Source organism: Triturus cristatus, chromosome 7 (genome assembly GCF_964204655.1).
Source record: "Triturus cristatus chromosome 7, aTriCri1.1, whole genome shotgun sequence".
In the NCBI taxonomy this organism is placed as follows: domain Eukaryota; kingdom Metazoa; phylum Chordata; class Amphibia; order Caudata; family Salamandridae; genus Triturus; species Triturus cristatus.
The window spans coordinates 650,155,377-650,171,702 of NC_140590.1; the positions used below are offsets into that span (position 1 = coordinate 650,155,377).

General features: G+C 49.7%; 1 protein-coding gene across 4 annotated transcripts in view; it reads left to right on the plus strand.

The window, feature by feature from the left end:
• Positions 1–16,326, plus strand: part of CEP112 (centrosomal protein 112) — a 2,536,355-nt gene that overhangs the window by 2,508,287 nt on the left and 11,742 nt on the right. For 2 of the 4 annotated variants that reach the window (XM_085617276.1, XM_085617275.1), the window contains one exon: positions 7,255–7,319. The exons of 1 other annotated variant lie outside the window; for it this stretch is intronic. In XM_085617276.1, coding sequence (XP_085473402.1) covers positions 7,255–7,319 — 65 coding nt within the window. Of the gene's footprint in view, positions 1–7,254; positions 7,324–16,326 lie in introns of those variants that run through there. One more of the 4 variants, XM_085617277.1, reaches the window with a different exon arrangement.

Sequence of the window (16,326 nt, forward strand, 5' to 3'; positions counted from 1 at the left end):
GTTCCGAAAGCTGCAGACAGGCTCAGCTCATGCTAGAGCACCATCTCACATGTTACCAAGCACTCTGCCTCCAGGATTGTTAAGGCCTGCCATAGGAATGGCTGATAGGTACACATGTGTCTATTTTAAGGGTAGATATAGGTATACTATATCTAAGCAAGGGGTGATTACACGACCTTGCCCCAGCTGAGTGATCAGCCAGACCAGGGGTGGCATAATACATGCTGCAGCCCCTGGGAGGCCTAGGGTACACCTATGCCCTGGGTACCTAGGGTACACTGTACAGGGTCCAACAAGGTGATCCTTACCAATTGGGAATGTACCTAGGGTACATGGAGTCCATTTTAAAGAGAGAGCAGACAGCCTGAGACCCTGAATGGCAGGATCTCAGGCCAACTAAGTCGAAAAACCAGCTAGACACTAGGCAAAAAGTTGGGGGTAACCATAGTCAGATATTCACCTTCCTACACAACCCCCCCCCCTCCCAACGAAAGGAGATAAGGCTGGCCTTGACAAGGTAAGCCTCTATTGCCTAAGTGGCCATATAAGGAAGAACCAGCACTGGCATGGTTACCCCCTGTCTCATGGTCCACTAAGCAATCCCTCACCCTAAAGGTATCATAGGGTCTCCACCATAGGGAATCTCTACCTTTGGTGTGTCTTTGCAAAGTAAAAGGCTGGTGTTGAGATGGAGTACTGAAGTGAGTGTCCTCAAAGTGAGGCCTCAGCTTCCTCCAATCATCCTCCGCCATGGATGACTTACTTTCTTTCACTGAGTTGCACTGTGCTCTCAGGGTCAGCCTCTGGCTACCTAAAGCTGGAGGCTGGGTCCCTTTTGTGGGCTTACTGGAGGGACAGGTCAGGTTTGGGGCCCTAAGATCCCATGTTTGCCTGTGCCCAACAGAATCCCTCTGGGGGAGGTCCCTAACTACCTGTAAAGGAGATCCCTCAGGACTGTTTTTAACCATCACCTGGCTAAGGCTACTAGCCAGTCAATCCTTATTCTTTTGATGGGGGGGTTCTTGTGGACAGGGGCCCTCTTGGGGTCCACTGGCCTCCCAGACCTCTGCAGCTCTGGGCTGACTGAGGCAGGGTAGAGAGAGGCAGGCTACCTGCACCAGACTGGGTCCCACCTTGGAAGGGGCCACTGACATCAGAGGCTCTGCCAGGCCAGGCCTGGCTACCTCTGGGGCAGTTCCTTCACAAGGGGTGAGGTCAGATCCCTGAGGAGGCTGACCTTTTCCTAATGTCTGGGGAGAGGGGGACTTTTCTTCCTCCCCACTACTCTCTGTTTGTGTGGAGTGATCCATAGTTTCAGGCTTCACTACGCCTATGTCAGTCTGAGTATGGGCTGAGACCATTACAGCCTTGCCAACCTTTTCAGGGAGGCACTCAGTTTGGGTTTGAGCTGTGACTGTCACAGCTCTGCCAATCTCTACAGGGAAGTCTGTCTTTGCCTGGGCTGTGGCTACCACTGCCCTTCCAACCTTTTCAGGGAGGAAATCTACTTGGACAGGGGTTGTGGCTGGCACAACCCCACTACCCTTTTGTGAAAGGTCTACCATTTTAGAATGGGTGTCTTGTTCAACTCCAGCCCAAGCTGAGAGTTCTAAGTCATTCCCCAGTAAGCAGTCCACAGGCAAGGTTGGAGACACTGCCACCCTTTTAGGGCCAGTGACAGCTCTCCAGCTGAGACATACCTCTGCCATGGGATGGCTGTTCTGTTTGCCATCAATGTTAGTTACCTGGTATGAGAAACCAGGCAAAAGCTGCTCAGAGGGAACTAGCCTATGGGCCACCATAGTGATGCTAGCTCCAGTGTCTCTGTAGGCCTCAGCTTTTCTACCATTGATGTAGGGCTCCTGTCTGTACCTACCCAAAGTGTTGGGACAGGCAGTGAAGTTGGCAAACCCCATGCTACCATCACAGACAAGAGTAGCTGCTGTAGGGGAATTGGCTAAGCCAGGGTCCCCCTGTGTTCCCCAAGAAAACCCAACCAAATTTTTGGGGGCACTCCCACCACCTGGGGGATTACTGCTGACAGTAATAGGTGGTGTGATTGGAGTAGTTGGAGGAACAGTTTTGTTTTTAGGCTTTGGGCAACTGCTGTCAGTTTTCCAATGCCCAGGAGTTTTACACTCATGGCAGTAAGGCTTTTTAACTGGGGTAGAGGAGGGAGCTTGGGACCCACCACCCTGTGTGGAGTTTTGGGGCCCTGAGGAAGATTTCTGTTTTGTTTTATCCCCACCCTTCTCTTGAGGCTTGGTGGTATCTTTCTTTTGGTCACCACCCTGATTTTTAGGCCTAATCCTGGTCCTGACCCATTTATCTGCCCTCTTTCCCAATTCTTGGGGAGAGGTCAAATCTGAGTCTACCAGGTGTTGATGGAGAAGCTGGTTCTGACAATTACTAAGGATCTGCTTCCTCATAATCAAGTTGTACAATCCTGTATAGTCCTGCACCTTGCTGCCAGTTAACCAACCTTCCAAAGCCTTAGTGGCACAATCCACAAAATCAGACCAGTCCTGTGTCTGTGTCTTCTGGGTGTCTCTGAACAACAACCTATATTGCTCAGTGGTTAAGCCAAACCCATCTATCAGAGCACTCTTCAGGACTTTGTAATTGTTAGCATCCTCATCACTGACTGTGAGGAGCTTGTCTCTACCTTTGTCAGAAAAGGAGAGCCACAAGATAGCTGCCCTCTGACTCTGGGGTACCTGCTGTACTTTGCAGGCCCTCTCCAAAGTAGTCATCCACTTGTGGATGTCATCCCCATTCTGATATGGGGGGACTATCTTGCTTAGGTTTCTATGGTCATAAGACCTATCCCTATCTCTAGGAATGTTGCTGCCACCAGTGGGTTCTGACCCACACAATTTTTGCTCTCTGGCCAGAGCAAGCTTCTCTTTGGCAAGGGCAAGTTCTTCCCTTTCAATCCTCAGTTTGGCTTCCTTCATTCTGGCCTCATGCTCTCTCCTTTGGGGGGAAGTCATCCCCCTGTGGGATGAAGCATTGGAGCTTCTTGAGTGATAGGAGTGGAGAGAGTCCCCTGAGGGAGATCTACCCCTCCTATCTCTCTTTTTAAGATTACTTGGGGGCCTGTAAGGGAAGCTCCCATGCAAGCTCCCATGCAAGCTTAAGTTAGCCTGACTAAGTCTTCTGACTGGGGTCTTGCTACCTCCCTCTTCCTCTGAGGTCTCTTCTAACTCATCTGTATCAGTTAAGTCAGGGGTCTCTTCTGTGGAGGGAAGGCCCTTATCTACAGCTATGGCACCATACTTGGCAGCTCTTTCAGCATCATAGGCCTCCAGAAGCACCACTAGCTGTCTAAGGGTAGGGTTGGAACCCTGTTTTAATCTCCTGGAGGTACACAGTTGTCTCATCTCCTGGAAAGTGAATGCATCATATCTAGAGGGAATCTGTGTAGGATTCTCCTCTCCTGAGGGAGTATCAGTGTGATCTCCATTCAGGGACATGATTCTAGTGAGGGTGTGGTGTGTGCACCTACCTACACTAGTTGTATCTACTAAACCTCTCTAGTAGTTGTAGTCAGGGTGTGCTAGGCCCTTCCATCTACAACAACTAAGTCCAGTAGGACTTAAGTATTATAATCTATGTTATATGTACCTAAACAATATCTGTGTGATCTTTCAATTTAGTATCTCAAGATTACAATGGTATTACAACAGCAAGCTCAGATCCCAACCGCTGCTCACCAATGTGAGAAGTTGGCCTGATGTATGATGTCACTAGTTCTAGTGTACACCTCATATCAGTCCAAACAACCCTTATGGTGATTGGTTGTAAAGTCAACCTTATAGACCAGTTATCTTAGTGGTAGCATGGACAAGAGCAGTCTTAGGCTAAACTCTGAATGGCATGTGAAGCCAGCTGTGATACCATATATAATCCCTTGAATACCAAATGAAAGGACACCACAACAGATATATATATAAAATAAAGTGTATTTATTCTAGTCAAACCCTCAGCACTGTTTATGAGATTAGAGGTAAGTACAACACAATCTTATTTAAGCATACATTAAGTCACACAGGTAAGTAATACAGTTAGGCCCTAGGGGCCACGCAAACCATATACTAAAGAAGTGGTATAAGGACCACTGTCACGGAAATAGGATAGGCCTAGGGAATCGCTGGGGCTACACTACACTAGCAACAGTTAGGAAGTGGGAGGCCCATGGGATTCAGGTACAGAGTGGAAACACTTGCGCGTAATGCGTAAAAGTCGATAGAATTACTAGCAGTTAGAAATTGACAGTTTAAGGACACTTCTGAAGCAGCTAGAGAGTCGAGACTCGGAAACTAGACCCTAGTATAGTCACTACCCTTGTGAGCACCGAAGTACCCAAGTTACCTAGCTCACGGGCTGCGGGTGCATAGGTGTGAACTTGCGTCAGGTTTCGTCGTGGACTTCTATGGATGCCTGAAGGAAAGTTGCTGACAGGCAGTCAGTGAAGAGTGTCCGGTGGATCCCAAGGCTGGGATCAAGAAGAGAGGATACCTGCAAGCAGAAGGGACAGAGTCAAGGTCACTAGCCAGTGACCACGTGGAACCAGGAAGGAACCAGGCGATGTCGTGAAGATTGCAGGTGAAGGGTGAAGCTTGTCGCTGCAGCCACGGGTACCAGGAGATGTCGAGGACGACCAGGACCAGGAGGCGAGCTGTCCCACGAAGGCTCTTGCTGTTGGCGGCGTCGAAGTCGAACTAGGACTCACCAAGCCTTGGCTAGCGGAACCCACGAAGAACGGAGGACTTGCTTCTGGTGCAGACCAGGAAGGTCTGGGGTGCTTCTCTTTTGCAAAGAAGCGGGAGCCAGTCTGGAGGAGCCAAACCAGCGGTGAATATTTCAAGGTGTGTCGTCACAAAGGCCGCTAGCCAACGGGCAAGCAACCGGACAGACGCGGCAAGCAGGAAAATGCAGAAGGGCCCCACGCAGGACTCGTGGAGTGTGGGGGGCTGATCTTCGGTGCAGATGATGCTTGGGGTTGGGGCTTCTCAATCCCCGGTGCACAACTTCGAGGGTACCTCAGAAGCTGCGCTGGAAGATACTCACCACTTTTCCCAGGTAGCCGGTCCCACGTCTCTCGTCGCCTCCACGGATCTCAGCTCCGCTGTGGATGTGGATCAGGGTCGGAGAAGTCTGGAAGTCAAGGCTCTGGTCGGGCTCTGCAGTCGGTCCCTCGTAGAACTTCAGCAAAGCAAAGGGTAGTCTCTTGATGGTGCCTGTTTTCACAGGGTAGCCACTCCTTGGCCACAAGGGAGATTCTTCAGTCTTCTTCTTTCGTCGAATGTCGAAGGTCCAGAGTTTCTGTTCAAGTTGCAGGTTCAGGATAATCTAATCTCCTGGGGCCCAGCTACCACTCTTATACTAATCTGGGGGGCTGGGTTGCCTGCTAGGTCACGCCTTATGGGTGGGACCTGGGAGGGGGTGGTTACACCCCCTTCCCTTTGTCCAGTTTCGCGCCAGGACTGGGGCTGGTGTGCCCCAGCACCGGTTTGAACTGGACTATGCATGGGACACCTTGTGTGCCCCAGGCATGTCTCATTCCTTTCAGCCCTCCCTGCCCCAATACACTAAAGTCTGTCTGGGGAGGTGTTAGCACCTCCCCAAGCAGGAAACCTATTGTCCAAGCCTCCCTTGCCGGGATCACTCCCAGCAGCAGGAGGTCAGACTTGTGTCTGTGGCAGCAGCATCCATTTTGTGATGCTGAGGCTTTGGTTAGAGTTACACAGCAAAGTAGGATTTTAACATGTCTCTCCCTCTAGAAGGGAGGAATAATATCCTCATCACCAGAAGTGGTATGGGGGTATTATTCCAAAGTGTTAGACACCTTACATGACATGTTTTGATAAAGCCAAACCATAGTTACCATAACCGTTTAAGATTATAAGGTACTTTAAGAGTATATGGTAGGCTATATCATAGAACAGCTATAAGGACATGGTTCCAAAAGCTGCAGACAGGCTCAGCTCATGCTAGAGCACCATCTCACATGTTACCAAGCACTCTGCCTCCAGGATTGTTAAGGCCTGCCATAGGAGTGGCTGATAGGTACACATGTGTCTATTTTAAGGGTAGATATAGGTATACTATATCTAAGCAAGGGGTGATTACACGACCTTGCCCCAGCTGAGTGATCAGCCAGTTGTGTCTGATTGGAAGGCCAGACCAGGGGTGGCATAATACATGCTGCAGCCCCTGGGAGGCCTAGGGTACACCTATGCCCTGGGTACCTAGGGTACACTGTACAGGGTCCAATAAGGTGATCCTTACCAATTGGGAATGTACCTAGGGTACATGGAGTCCATTTTAAAGAGAGAGCAGACAGCCTGAGACCCTGAATGGCAGGATCTCAGGCCAACTAAGTCGAAAAACCAGCTAGACACTAGGCAAAAAGTTGGGGGTAACCATAGTCAGATATCCACCTTCCTACAACCGGGCGCTGACTTTGGGTGGAGACATTATGTTTGCAAGTAAATTAAGGTTTTAAAAGCGCTTGCTGCCTCCTTCCTGGCCTCCAGCAATTTTCGGCAACAATAAAAATTTCATGGTGACTCTGGTGTTTAATGTTCTTCCTAGAGAGAGATCGGAGTTTTGTCTAGTGGAAGTTTTGACTCCTGGAAAGGTAGCACATAGGGTTAATGTGCCTGCAGCAAAGAACATGTACCATGCAGATCACAAAGTGCACATAATGTAAATAGGTCAGTGGGCTACTGCGTGTGTGTGTGTGTAGGTGACTATTTGTGTGTGGGCTGCTCTATGTGAGTGGCTCTGTGGGTGGCTGTGTGTGTGTGGGTGGCTTTGTGTGTGTGGGTGCAAATGAATAGGTCTCGCATTTGAGAGTGATTAAGCTATTGAAATTGTAAATAACAATGATGTTTCTTTAAATGTTTTAAAAACAAAAACATAAACAAAAATAATGTCATGAGCAATGCCAATAGCTCTAACTTTAACAATGCCGAGACCATTGCATTGTAAATGCTTGTTACAGGTTACTTGCTGTCCTGGGAATTACCTTAAAGTTGTTTAGAGCGACGGTGCCAGCTCGAATCACCCAAAAAAGTAGCAAGGTTATTTCTCGACGCTACACCTTGAACCCACCCACACTGCAGCCTGTGTGTGAGGTCGTATATAAGAATAATAATAATAATAAAAGAGATTACAGCTAATCCTGACTGCTCATACCTCTCGTTTTGCACACCTGTAATGTCTCGTCTTGTGGTCTATTTGTAGGTAAACTTTCTGCAGAAGCGAGCCAGTGTTCTTCAGGAAGAGCTGAGCCTGTACAAATCCAGAAGGTAGGTTCCTTCTTTGGGTCAATTTGTACCCTTCCACACCTGCGCACCTCAGCTGCCGAGGCGCTAAACCTTAATTAGGAAGCCAAAACACAGTTTCGTTTTTAAAGTAGCTCCTGGTTTTGTGTAAACAGGCCGCGGCTTTGAGCGCTCTCCCTCCTACCCTAACCGCAGTGCTTAGTCAGGGCTCAGTGGGACGAGATTAAAGCACCTGCAGGTGCCTCGCAGGCCTCCAATCCTGATGAAACAAAGCCCCGCGCGCAGCTGCTGATGCGGTCCACTCATCTCGCGGACTAACAGGGTGACGCAGGAGTCACGAGCGCAGGCCAGAACTTCAAAGCGCGGGATCCTTGGCAAGTTTCTTTCCTTGTCTCTGAAAAGTCCCCATAGCCCAAAATAAATTACTACACTACAAGCGCTGCAGCCAGGGCGGGAGGGGGTGAAAAAAGCCTTGTAGCCCCCAAGCATAAATGATTCATATAAACCATTTGGCATGGACCATTAACTTTCCCTTGTTGTGTCATAAATTATTCCAGACATCAAATATCTCAGTGATTGAATCTTTCGTTTCGCAGAGGAGATCATGTTATTGTGCAGGGCACAGCACAATCTATTTTGACTGGTGTGCTGTGCTTATCACAGCCAGTCCTTTAATCATTTAAAGAAAACTACATCTTGCAGCAGACAGTTCAAAACTATCCTTTTCAAACAACACTTATCGCAGACGTGGCATATAAACCAGCCCTACAATGTTTTGGATTAGGTGCCAGCACAAGGTGAGCAGTCGCCGCCCTGAGGAAGAAGGCTTGGCACGAGCCTACTCAAGGCTGCTCTTGAACTCAGCAGTTGGGATAATGTGAGCCGGTCACAATTACCCCTTCAGCGTTGATGAGCCCAATCGAATATGAACAATGGGCGTGGCCGCCAGATTGCGGTACTGTCCGATCAACTGTGCGATGTTCATAGTAAAATAAACCGGTTTCTGATGGATACTTTATATTGCATATTCCAGCTTTAGAATAGCCAAGGCGCCAAAATGGATCCGGAAACCTTTTCCAGCATTGACTTCCGTGTAACCAGAGATCGTGCAGTGTGGCGCTGCAGCAGTCTTGTACTGCCCCAGAAGTGATGGAGCAAGGACATGTATAGGCCCCACCCCCTGTGCGCTGACATCAGATCTTTTTTCCCCCTTCCTTCTTACAGATCCTGTCCTCAGTCCGTTCTCTGACGATTCCATAAAATAAAAACATTTAACACAGAGTGCTAGGGACCATATCTCTCCGCAGACAACAGGATTCAAGCTGTGCTCCCAACTGCAGGAAGCAGATGTCGTTTACAGACCTACACATCATGTGCCTTTTGTCCCTGGGCCCTGGTCACCACTTCAAGTTGTGTGAGAAATGTGCCCCAATGCAAGTGAAGGGAATCAAAAGGGGAGGCAAAACTCTACGTCGCTGAGCAAAAAAAGAGATATCATTTGAAACAGGAGTCTTGGTTCCTCTTTAGGTCACGGGCCATTTCCAGGGTGGCCCTGTGTGAAGTTCTATTCTCACTTGAAGTCTTCAGGTAAGTCAAAGTCAGACACATGCCATAAATGAAGAAAGCCAAGCACGACGTGACTCCATTGCTCCTCTCAATATCAGACGAGAAGTTGGGAGCGCGACACTTAAAAGGCACCTCACTTTAAGCATCTTCCTAATCCAATCCAGTGCCTCAGTGGGTTCCAGCGTTCCACAAATTCTCTATGCCATTGCCGACCCTGGAGAAAATCGCAGCCTTCAAGTAGGCCATGGTGCAGATCTTTCAGATGCTTCCGGCACCCTGTAGTGCACCATGGACCCCACAAAGAAGGAAAGGCCTCCTGTAAGATTTCCACCAGCAAGCTCTCCCCTGGTGCCTCAGGACCCACTTCCAGGCTCTTAACGATGAGGACAGGCTTCCACTCTGGCTCCAAGGTCCACGCTAGTCCCTTATGTGCATGCACCATTACTGACTCTGCCGGCACACATGCTTGATCCCATCAGGCCACATCAGCTATTTACCGCGCTATGAAGTTACCAGTAGTCATTCTGCGTAAGCTTTTTTAAATTTTATTTTGCATCTTTTATATAGCGCGAACTCGACCCGAAGGTATTGGAGTGCTGTACATGAGCACCGTATTTACATTACATACTCAGGCACGGGGAGATTAAGTCATTTTCCCAGAATCACAGGATGTGGACGCGACCTCGAGGCTCGAACCCTGGTTTCCTGCACCAAAGTCGGCAGTTTAAGCCGATCCTCCACAATGAAGGTGTAACTAGAGGCAGAGTCCCTGTTCGGTTCCGATTCTGACGCGGTCCACTGTTTACAAAAGAATCCCCATAACATTGATGATAAGGAGGCAAGCAATCTGCACCCCCGTTATTACAATGACGAAGGACTTTACTACAGACCTTTACTGAGACCAAGTTGTATTCGCCACCTTTTCCACAAATGAAAGAAAGCACCTAATTTGCAGTAGTAGTATGAATATCTGAAGGGCTGCGAGATTCACAACTATGATTGAAAGCAAAGGCATTTTACTGACTGCAATACTATCAACAGGGCTGTTTTCCTCAGAGCCTCTATTACCAATTAACAAGACGATCACAGACTCCTTCACAGCCTCTTGGTCAAAGGAATGCTCAGTTCCTCCAGTCATTAGACCTGTCACCAGGTGAGACAGACCAACCCTTGGCAACCCTCTTTTGTGACAGAACACCCTATGCCTGACAGCTTTCTAGGGCAGGCATTGGTGAGTAAAGTGAATTCAAATGCCTTCCTGTTGTACCCACCATAAAGAGAATGACGCCTTTGGCAAAAAGATGTTTTGTCAGCTAGACTGACAAACTTTCCCTCCTCAAATGCAGTGTGCCTTCACGGCATGTACATCACCACTTTATGGTACATGGCAAGCGGGATCTTTCTGGCCATTACAGAGGCCCTCATGACATCTCTTCTCCAAAGGATCCAGGATGAGCAGGATACAGCAGAATATGTACTGAGTGCTGGCCTAGATACCAATGATTGCATACGCTGCACTATCAACAACAGTGTAGTGCTTAGATGACACACTTGGATGCAGGCAACTGCATTTTCTGGGAACATTCAGATATTCCTCATGGACATCCCTTTGATGGATCTAGACTTTTTGTAGAAATTACTGATTTGGTGCTTGAGCGATTTGAAGATAGTTATTCCACAGCATGATTCTTCGGGTTATTGCCATCTATCCACCAATTCCACCGCAGTACAGAAAGTTTAGGGGCTACTCCAAAAGCCTATATGACAAGCAATGTCAACTATCTCAGCTGATGTAGCAACTGGTTCAGCCTCTTCTAGGCAGAGGACATGGAGGCAGTCAAATCCTTTCACTCCAACAGAGGCAGCATTAATCTACCTTCTCCTCCTCCGCTGTGAGCACGGGAGTGGCTTTCATTTGTCTTTTCAGACCCAAAGACAGTCGGTAGAGGGCAGGATCTATCATTTCCTACCTAGGTAGAAATCCATCAGACTAATGGGCTTTACAGATTTTTTAAAAAGGGCTGCACCCTGCCTATAGTTTCTTCCCTGCCTCATATTCCCCCATACTAGGACACATTTTGGCAGACCACATCTCAATGTTGAGCTTAGAAAATAAAATTGTGCTGCCCAAGGGTGGCATTGAATTAGTGCTTGACTCAGAGAGGGACGCAGATTGTTACCCTAGCTACTTCCTTATGTTGATGAAGGACATAGGCCTCAGGTCTATGCTGTATTTCAGGCCATTGAACACCTTTCTGAGAAAGGACAAGCTCAAAATGCTCACTCTTGTGCGCATCTTCTATTTTGTAGATCCTGGACATTCGATCGTGTCCTTTCTCCTGCAGGACGCGTATCTTTATATACCAGTCCCGCAGTACAACAGATGCTACCTGGCGTTCCCCATGGAGTCGGAAAAATTGATATTTGCCATACTGTTCTTTATCGTCAACTCAGCTCCTCAGGTGTTCACAAAGTGTTGGCGGTAGTCACAGCCCACATGTAGAGTTTAGGATGCCATGTATTCCTGTACCGTGACATCTGGGTAATTAATGCTGCCTTGCCGCAGACAACCTCTGAACAGCAACCACTCTCTTGACCTCCCTAGAGTTTTTTCCTCAGTGAACCAAAATCCCACCCGAACCCTATGCAAAGACTTCTCATCATACGGGCTGTCCTCAATAGGGTGATGTTCAGGGCCTTTTCACCACTGAATCGAGATATTAATCAAATATAATCCTGATGTTTTGGGCTCAGTCCTGAGTCTTGGTGGGGATGGTTATAACGCCTCTTGGACTTCTAGTCTCATAAATCCTCCTTGTCCCACATTGCACATGGTGTATGCAGGCCCTGCAGAGGAACCTCCGTTTTGAGGACTTAGCACCATGGCTGTTTCTCTTCTTCCATCAGAAGACAGTTCCGGATCTTCTATGATGGCAGACAAATATCAGTCTGACCTGTTAAGGGCCAGTCACTCTCTTCCCTACACAGACGTCACGTTTGTGACAGCTGTGTCACTTGTGGGGCGGGGTGGGGGAGGTGGAGATCTACAGCCTCTGTTTTCTAGTGGTGTATGAGCATCATATCACTGTTCTGGAGCCACAGGCAATCTGGCTGCCTCTGAAAGCCATCTGCCAACCATCAGAGGGAGGCTGGTTCTGGCCCTCCTGGACAAAATGACCACCATATGGTACTGCAATAAGCAGAGTGTAGTGGGGTCCTAGATCCTTTTTCAGGTGCCCTTGCAACTTGCGAGTTGGCTGGACCAGCAGCAGATCTTTCTGGTGGCCAAACACCTGGGACAGTCGGATGAGATGAGCAAGCGTCGTCGACTGCTAGATCACAAATTGCATCTTTATCTGGGGGTAGAATTGGGCATCTGTAAACAGTGGGGCCTGCCAAGCTATAGCTGTTTCCCACCTTCAAGCATGTGCAATGTAAAAACTTTTGCATGATAGAGTTCCCTCCAGTATGGTCAGTGCATTCTATCAGGTTTGCGCATCAGTGGCAAACTCCAGTGCAACCATAGCAACCGCAATCTTTCTAACCCTTGAGGAGAGGTGGAGGATGGTGGCGTCAATCAGCTGTATTTTCCTTAGCTTCCTCCATGCCAACTTCAAGAAAAACTCTCTGAATCCTTTGTGATTGTGATCCATGACTCTAGCCAAGGGACATGTGGTAAATTTCTTCAAAAATTGGATGCATTAACCTTGGAACAGTGGGTCCTGCAGGTTTTAAAACTAAATTAATAGATACCTCTTTAAAGAAGCTTCCCTCTGACCTTTCTCAATTCTCGTCTTCCACAAATATCCTCATAAAGGAGATTGTAATTGTAGTTGCATTTATATAGCATTAACTACACCTGAGGAGGTGCTAAAGCCCTTTATCTTCTTCATTGTGAAAGGGAGCCCTGCCAGAGAGGGGTTGGTAATTTTTTATTCGAATAAAAATTGGGCAAAATCTAACCATTTGTCGATTGAACAAATTGCTCTGTAGGAAAATTCCAAGATGGTAATGTAGCAACAAGTAATTTAAGTCTTTCACCCATCACTTACTGGTTTAACAAGACCTCCGGGATGTTTATTTCAGTGCTTGTTGTCGAAGCAACACAAGAAATACATGTGGTTTATTTTCAGTTCAAAGCCTTTTTGGTGTTCACAGAAATTATGGCAATGGCAGTCGCCAACACCATCATGATGGGCATTTCCCTTACCCATATTTGGTTATTTGGGTGACTAACTTGTGAAAACTTGCTCACTGGTATTACTATTGAAAAGTCTTTTAGCCACAATCATGCTTTTCGCGAATTGCATTTCTCTCTGAGGGTCAAGAAATATTGTCTTTTTCCATGTTAGTGCATTCAATTCATAGGTGAAATTTTGGGTTCGACCCAGCTCTGTGCTTTTTCTCCCAAATATTGTTGAGCATAGAAAAGACGATTGCTGTCTAGACATTCCTCCAACAAGTACAGAATATCTGAAAGAGACACGTTAGTGATAGATTCCTTACCATAGAATATCCTCAGGCGTCAGACTGGATCCGGAAAGTTTTCGTCAGCAGTACCCCTGCGCGTCGGTAGGCGTCGTCATACAGCTCCGCGTACGTCGCTGGCGTCGTAGCCGCCAAGATGACGTTGTCAGAACTTAGACGCGCCCACGCGCGCTGACTTCAGTTCTTTCTTTTTCCGCACAGCAGCGCAGATCCGAGAGAGAGCAGTACCCCTAGTTAAAAGTTTAACTTGGTTTCTAACAACTTCTTTTGTCATGTGCTGGACTCCTGGTGCAATAGAGATGCCCGGGTTTAAGTCCTGTCGGGCCTGCCGCCATAAAATATCTGTGTCGGACCCTCACGACGTGTGTCTCTTCTGCTTAAGGCACGCCCATGACCCCGCGGCACGCCCTGATTGCTGGGCCATGGCGCTGAAGGCTTTGCGGGAGCATTCCTGAAACTTGTTGGAGGTCCGACAATCGGTTCCGCGTCGATCAGGGTCCCGATCTCATGGGAGGTCAAGGGACCGGTCGCGGAGCCATCAGCATCGCACGTCGGAATCGGGGACAGGTAAGTCTCGGCGCCACAAAAAGTCGAAGAAGCATCGTCGCTCTTCTTCTACCCCTCACCGGTCGCGGGACGCGGTGGAGGTGGTGGGCGGTAACTCCCCCGCAGCTCCGTTGGAGCCTCCGTCGTTGCCTGCGGCCTACCCTCCCTTTCCGGGGCTGCACGCGACTTCGGATGAGGTGGAGGCCTTTATGTCGGCCTTGCGCCATTTGTTTGCCCCGCCAGGTCCCTCCGGAGCGCCTTCGGGCCCTGCGGATCCGTCGGAAGGGTTTGCCCCCATGCTGCCGCCTCTGACCTCGGCTATGCCAGCACCATACCCTGTGGACCGGGCGCTGGCTCGGGCTTCGGTGCCGACTCCGGCCCTAGATCCGCTTCCGGCCCTGGATCCGCCTCCGGCCCTTGATCTGCCTCCGGCGCCGGACGGCGCCGACCCGGGACTGGTATCTTACCCTCCCATTCCATTTCTTGGAGGGGAGTTTATCCCGTTTCCCAGGGCTCCTCGTCCTTACCGGCCCCTTCAGCAACTGGTGGACGAAGGGGAATACTGGGAGGGGTCTGAGGACCCTCTTGCAGCTCAATGCGAGGATGAGCCTGAGTGGGAAGGCGATGTGGAGGGTCCAGTGGATCTGGATTTCTCTCCACACCCTTCTTCCGTGGCTACGGAGGAGGTTGGGACTTTTTCGGTGGTTTTACGTCGGGCAGCTGAGGCTCTTAACCTCGAGCTCCCTTCTGTACCTATCAGGACCAATCTCCTGACTGATGTCCTGCAGCCGCAGTCCTCCTCTGCGGAGCCGTTATTGCCCTTCAATGAAGCGCTTACTGATATCCTGTTGGGCACCTGGATTAAACCTCCTGTGGACAAGGGTGTGGTGCGCCGCCATCGCCCGGCGCCGGGCGACCCCAGCTTTCTCATCCAACACCTGACGCCTGAGAGTCTGGTTGTCCAGGCTTCTGCCTCACCGAGTCCGTTCCCTTCTGCTCCTCCGGACAAGGAATCTAGGAAACTGGAGCAATTTGGGAAAAAGATTTTCACATCTGCCAGCTCTGGGTTGCGGGCGGTGAATACTGCGTGCCTGCTAGGCCATTATTCCCATTATGTGTGGGACACTGTGGCACAGGTGCTACCTTGGTGCTCTGTGGAGGCACGGGCGGTTCTCTCCCAAGCCATTTTGGAGGGGAGAGATGCTGCGAAATTTACTATTCGTTGTGGGCTTGACACGCCGATTCTCTTGGTAGGGCACTTTTCACAACTGTGGCGCTCTGTTGTTATGCTTGGCTCCGCACTACTGGCTTCTCTGCGGATGTCCAGAACACTCTGTTGGACATGCCCTTTGACGGTACACGTCTTGTCGGTGATAAGGCGGATAGCCCCCTGGAATGTTTTAAGGACTCTCGGGCTACGGCCCAGTCTTTGGGTCTCGCCACCACGCGTACTCTTTCGGGGTCTGCTTTTCCGCCCTTTCGAGGCCAAGGTCAGGGCGCCCAGGCGCGTTCTTTTCAGACCCGCAAGTCTGCGCAGCCACAGTCTCAGCGCAGTCGCGGACGTGGTGCCCGCCGTGGTGGATCCCGGGGACAGCGGACGGGTCAGTCCACCACCTCCCCTGCCGCCGCCGCCTCTAAACCTTCCTAGTCCGGTGTTTCAGGCCCACCTGACACCAGTGGGTGGCAGGATTCACCATCACCTTCCCCACTGGCGCTCCATAACTTCGGACAGGTGGGTTCTGCAAATCGTCCGCAGGGGCTACTCCCTCCCCTTCGAATCTACCCCTCCAGCCATGCCTCCTCAGTACCACCGCATGTCGGGGGAACACTTGGCACTTCTCCAGCAGGAAGTTACGGCCCTCTTGGCCAAGGGGGCCATCGAACACGTTCCGATGCCAGAAGTAGGTCGTGGTTGTTACTTCCACCCACTACTTCTTGGTTCTGAAGAAGGACAAAGGTCTGCACCCTATCTTAGACCTCCAGAACGTCAATCGCTTCCTCTGGAAGGAGAAGTTCAAGATGCTCACGCTAGCTCAGGTCTTGTCTGCTCTAGACCCGCAAGACTGGCTGGTAGCATTGGTCTTGCAGGATGCTTATTTTCATATTCCCATCCTGCCAGCCCACCGGCTTTACCTACGGTTCACGCTGGGCCACAAGCACTTTCAGATCACCGTGCTCCCTTTTGGCCTACCAGCGCCCCTCGGGTGTTCACGAAAGTGATGGCAGTGGTCGTAGCTCCTCTGCGCAGATCTGGGTTTCAGTCTTCCCCTATCTCGACGACTGGCTGTTGAAAGCGGGCTTGCCCCAGGCCGTCGTCTCCCACCTCCAGACTATGGCCAACCTCCTGCATTTGCTGGGGTTTTCCATCAACGTGCCGAAGTCGCACCTGATTCCCTCTCAGAAGCTCCTCTTCATCCGAGCGGTTCTGGAT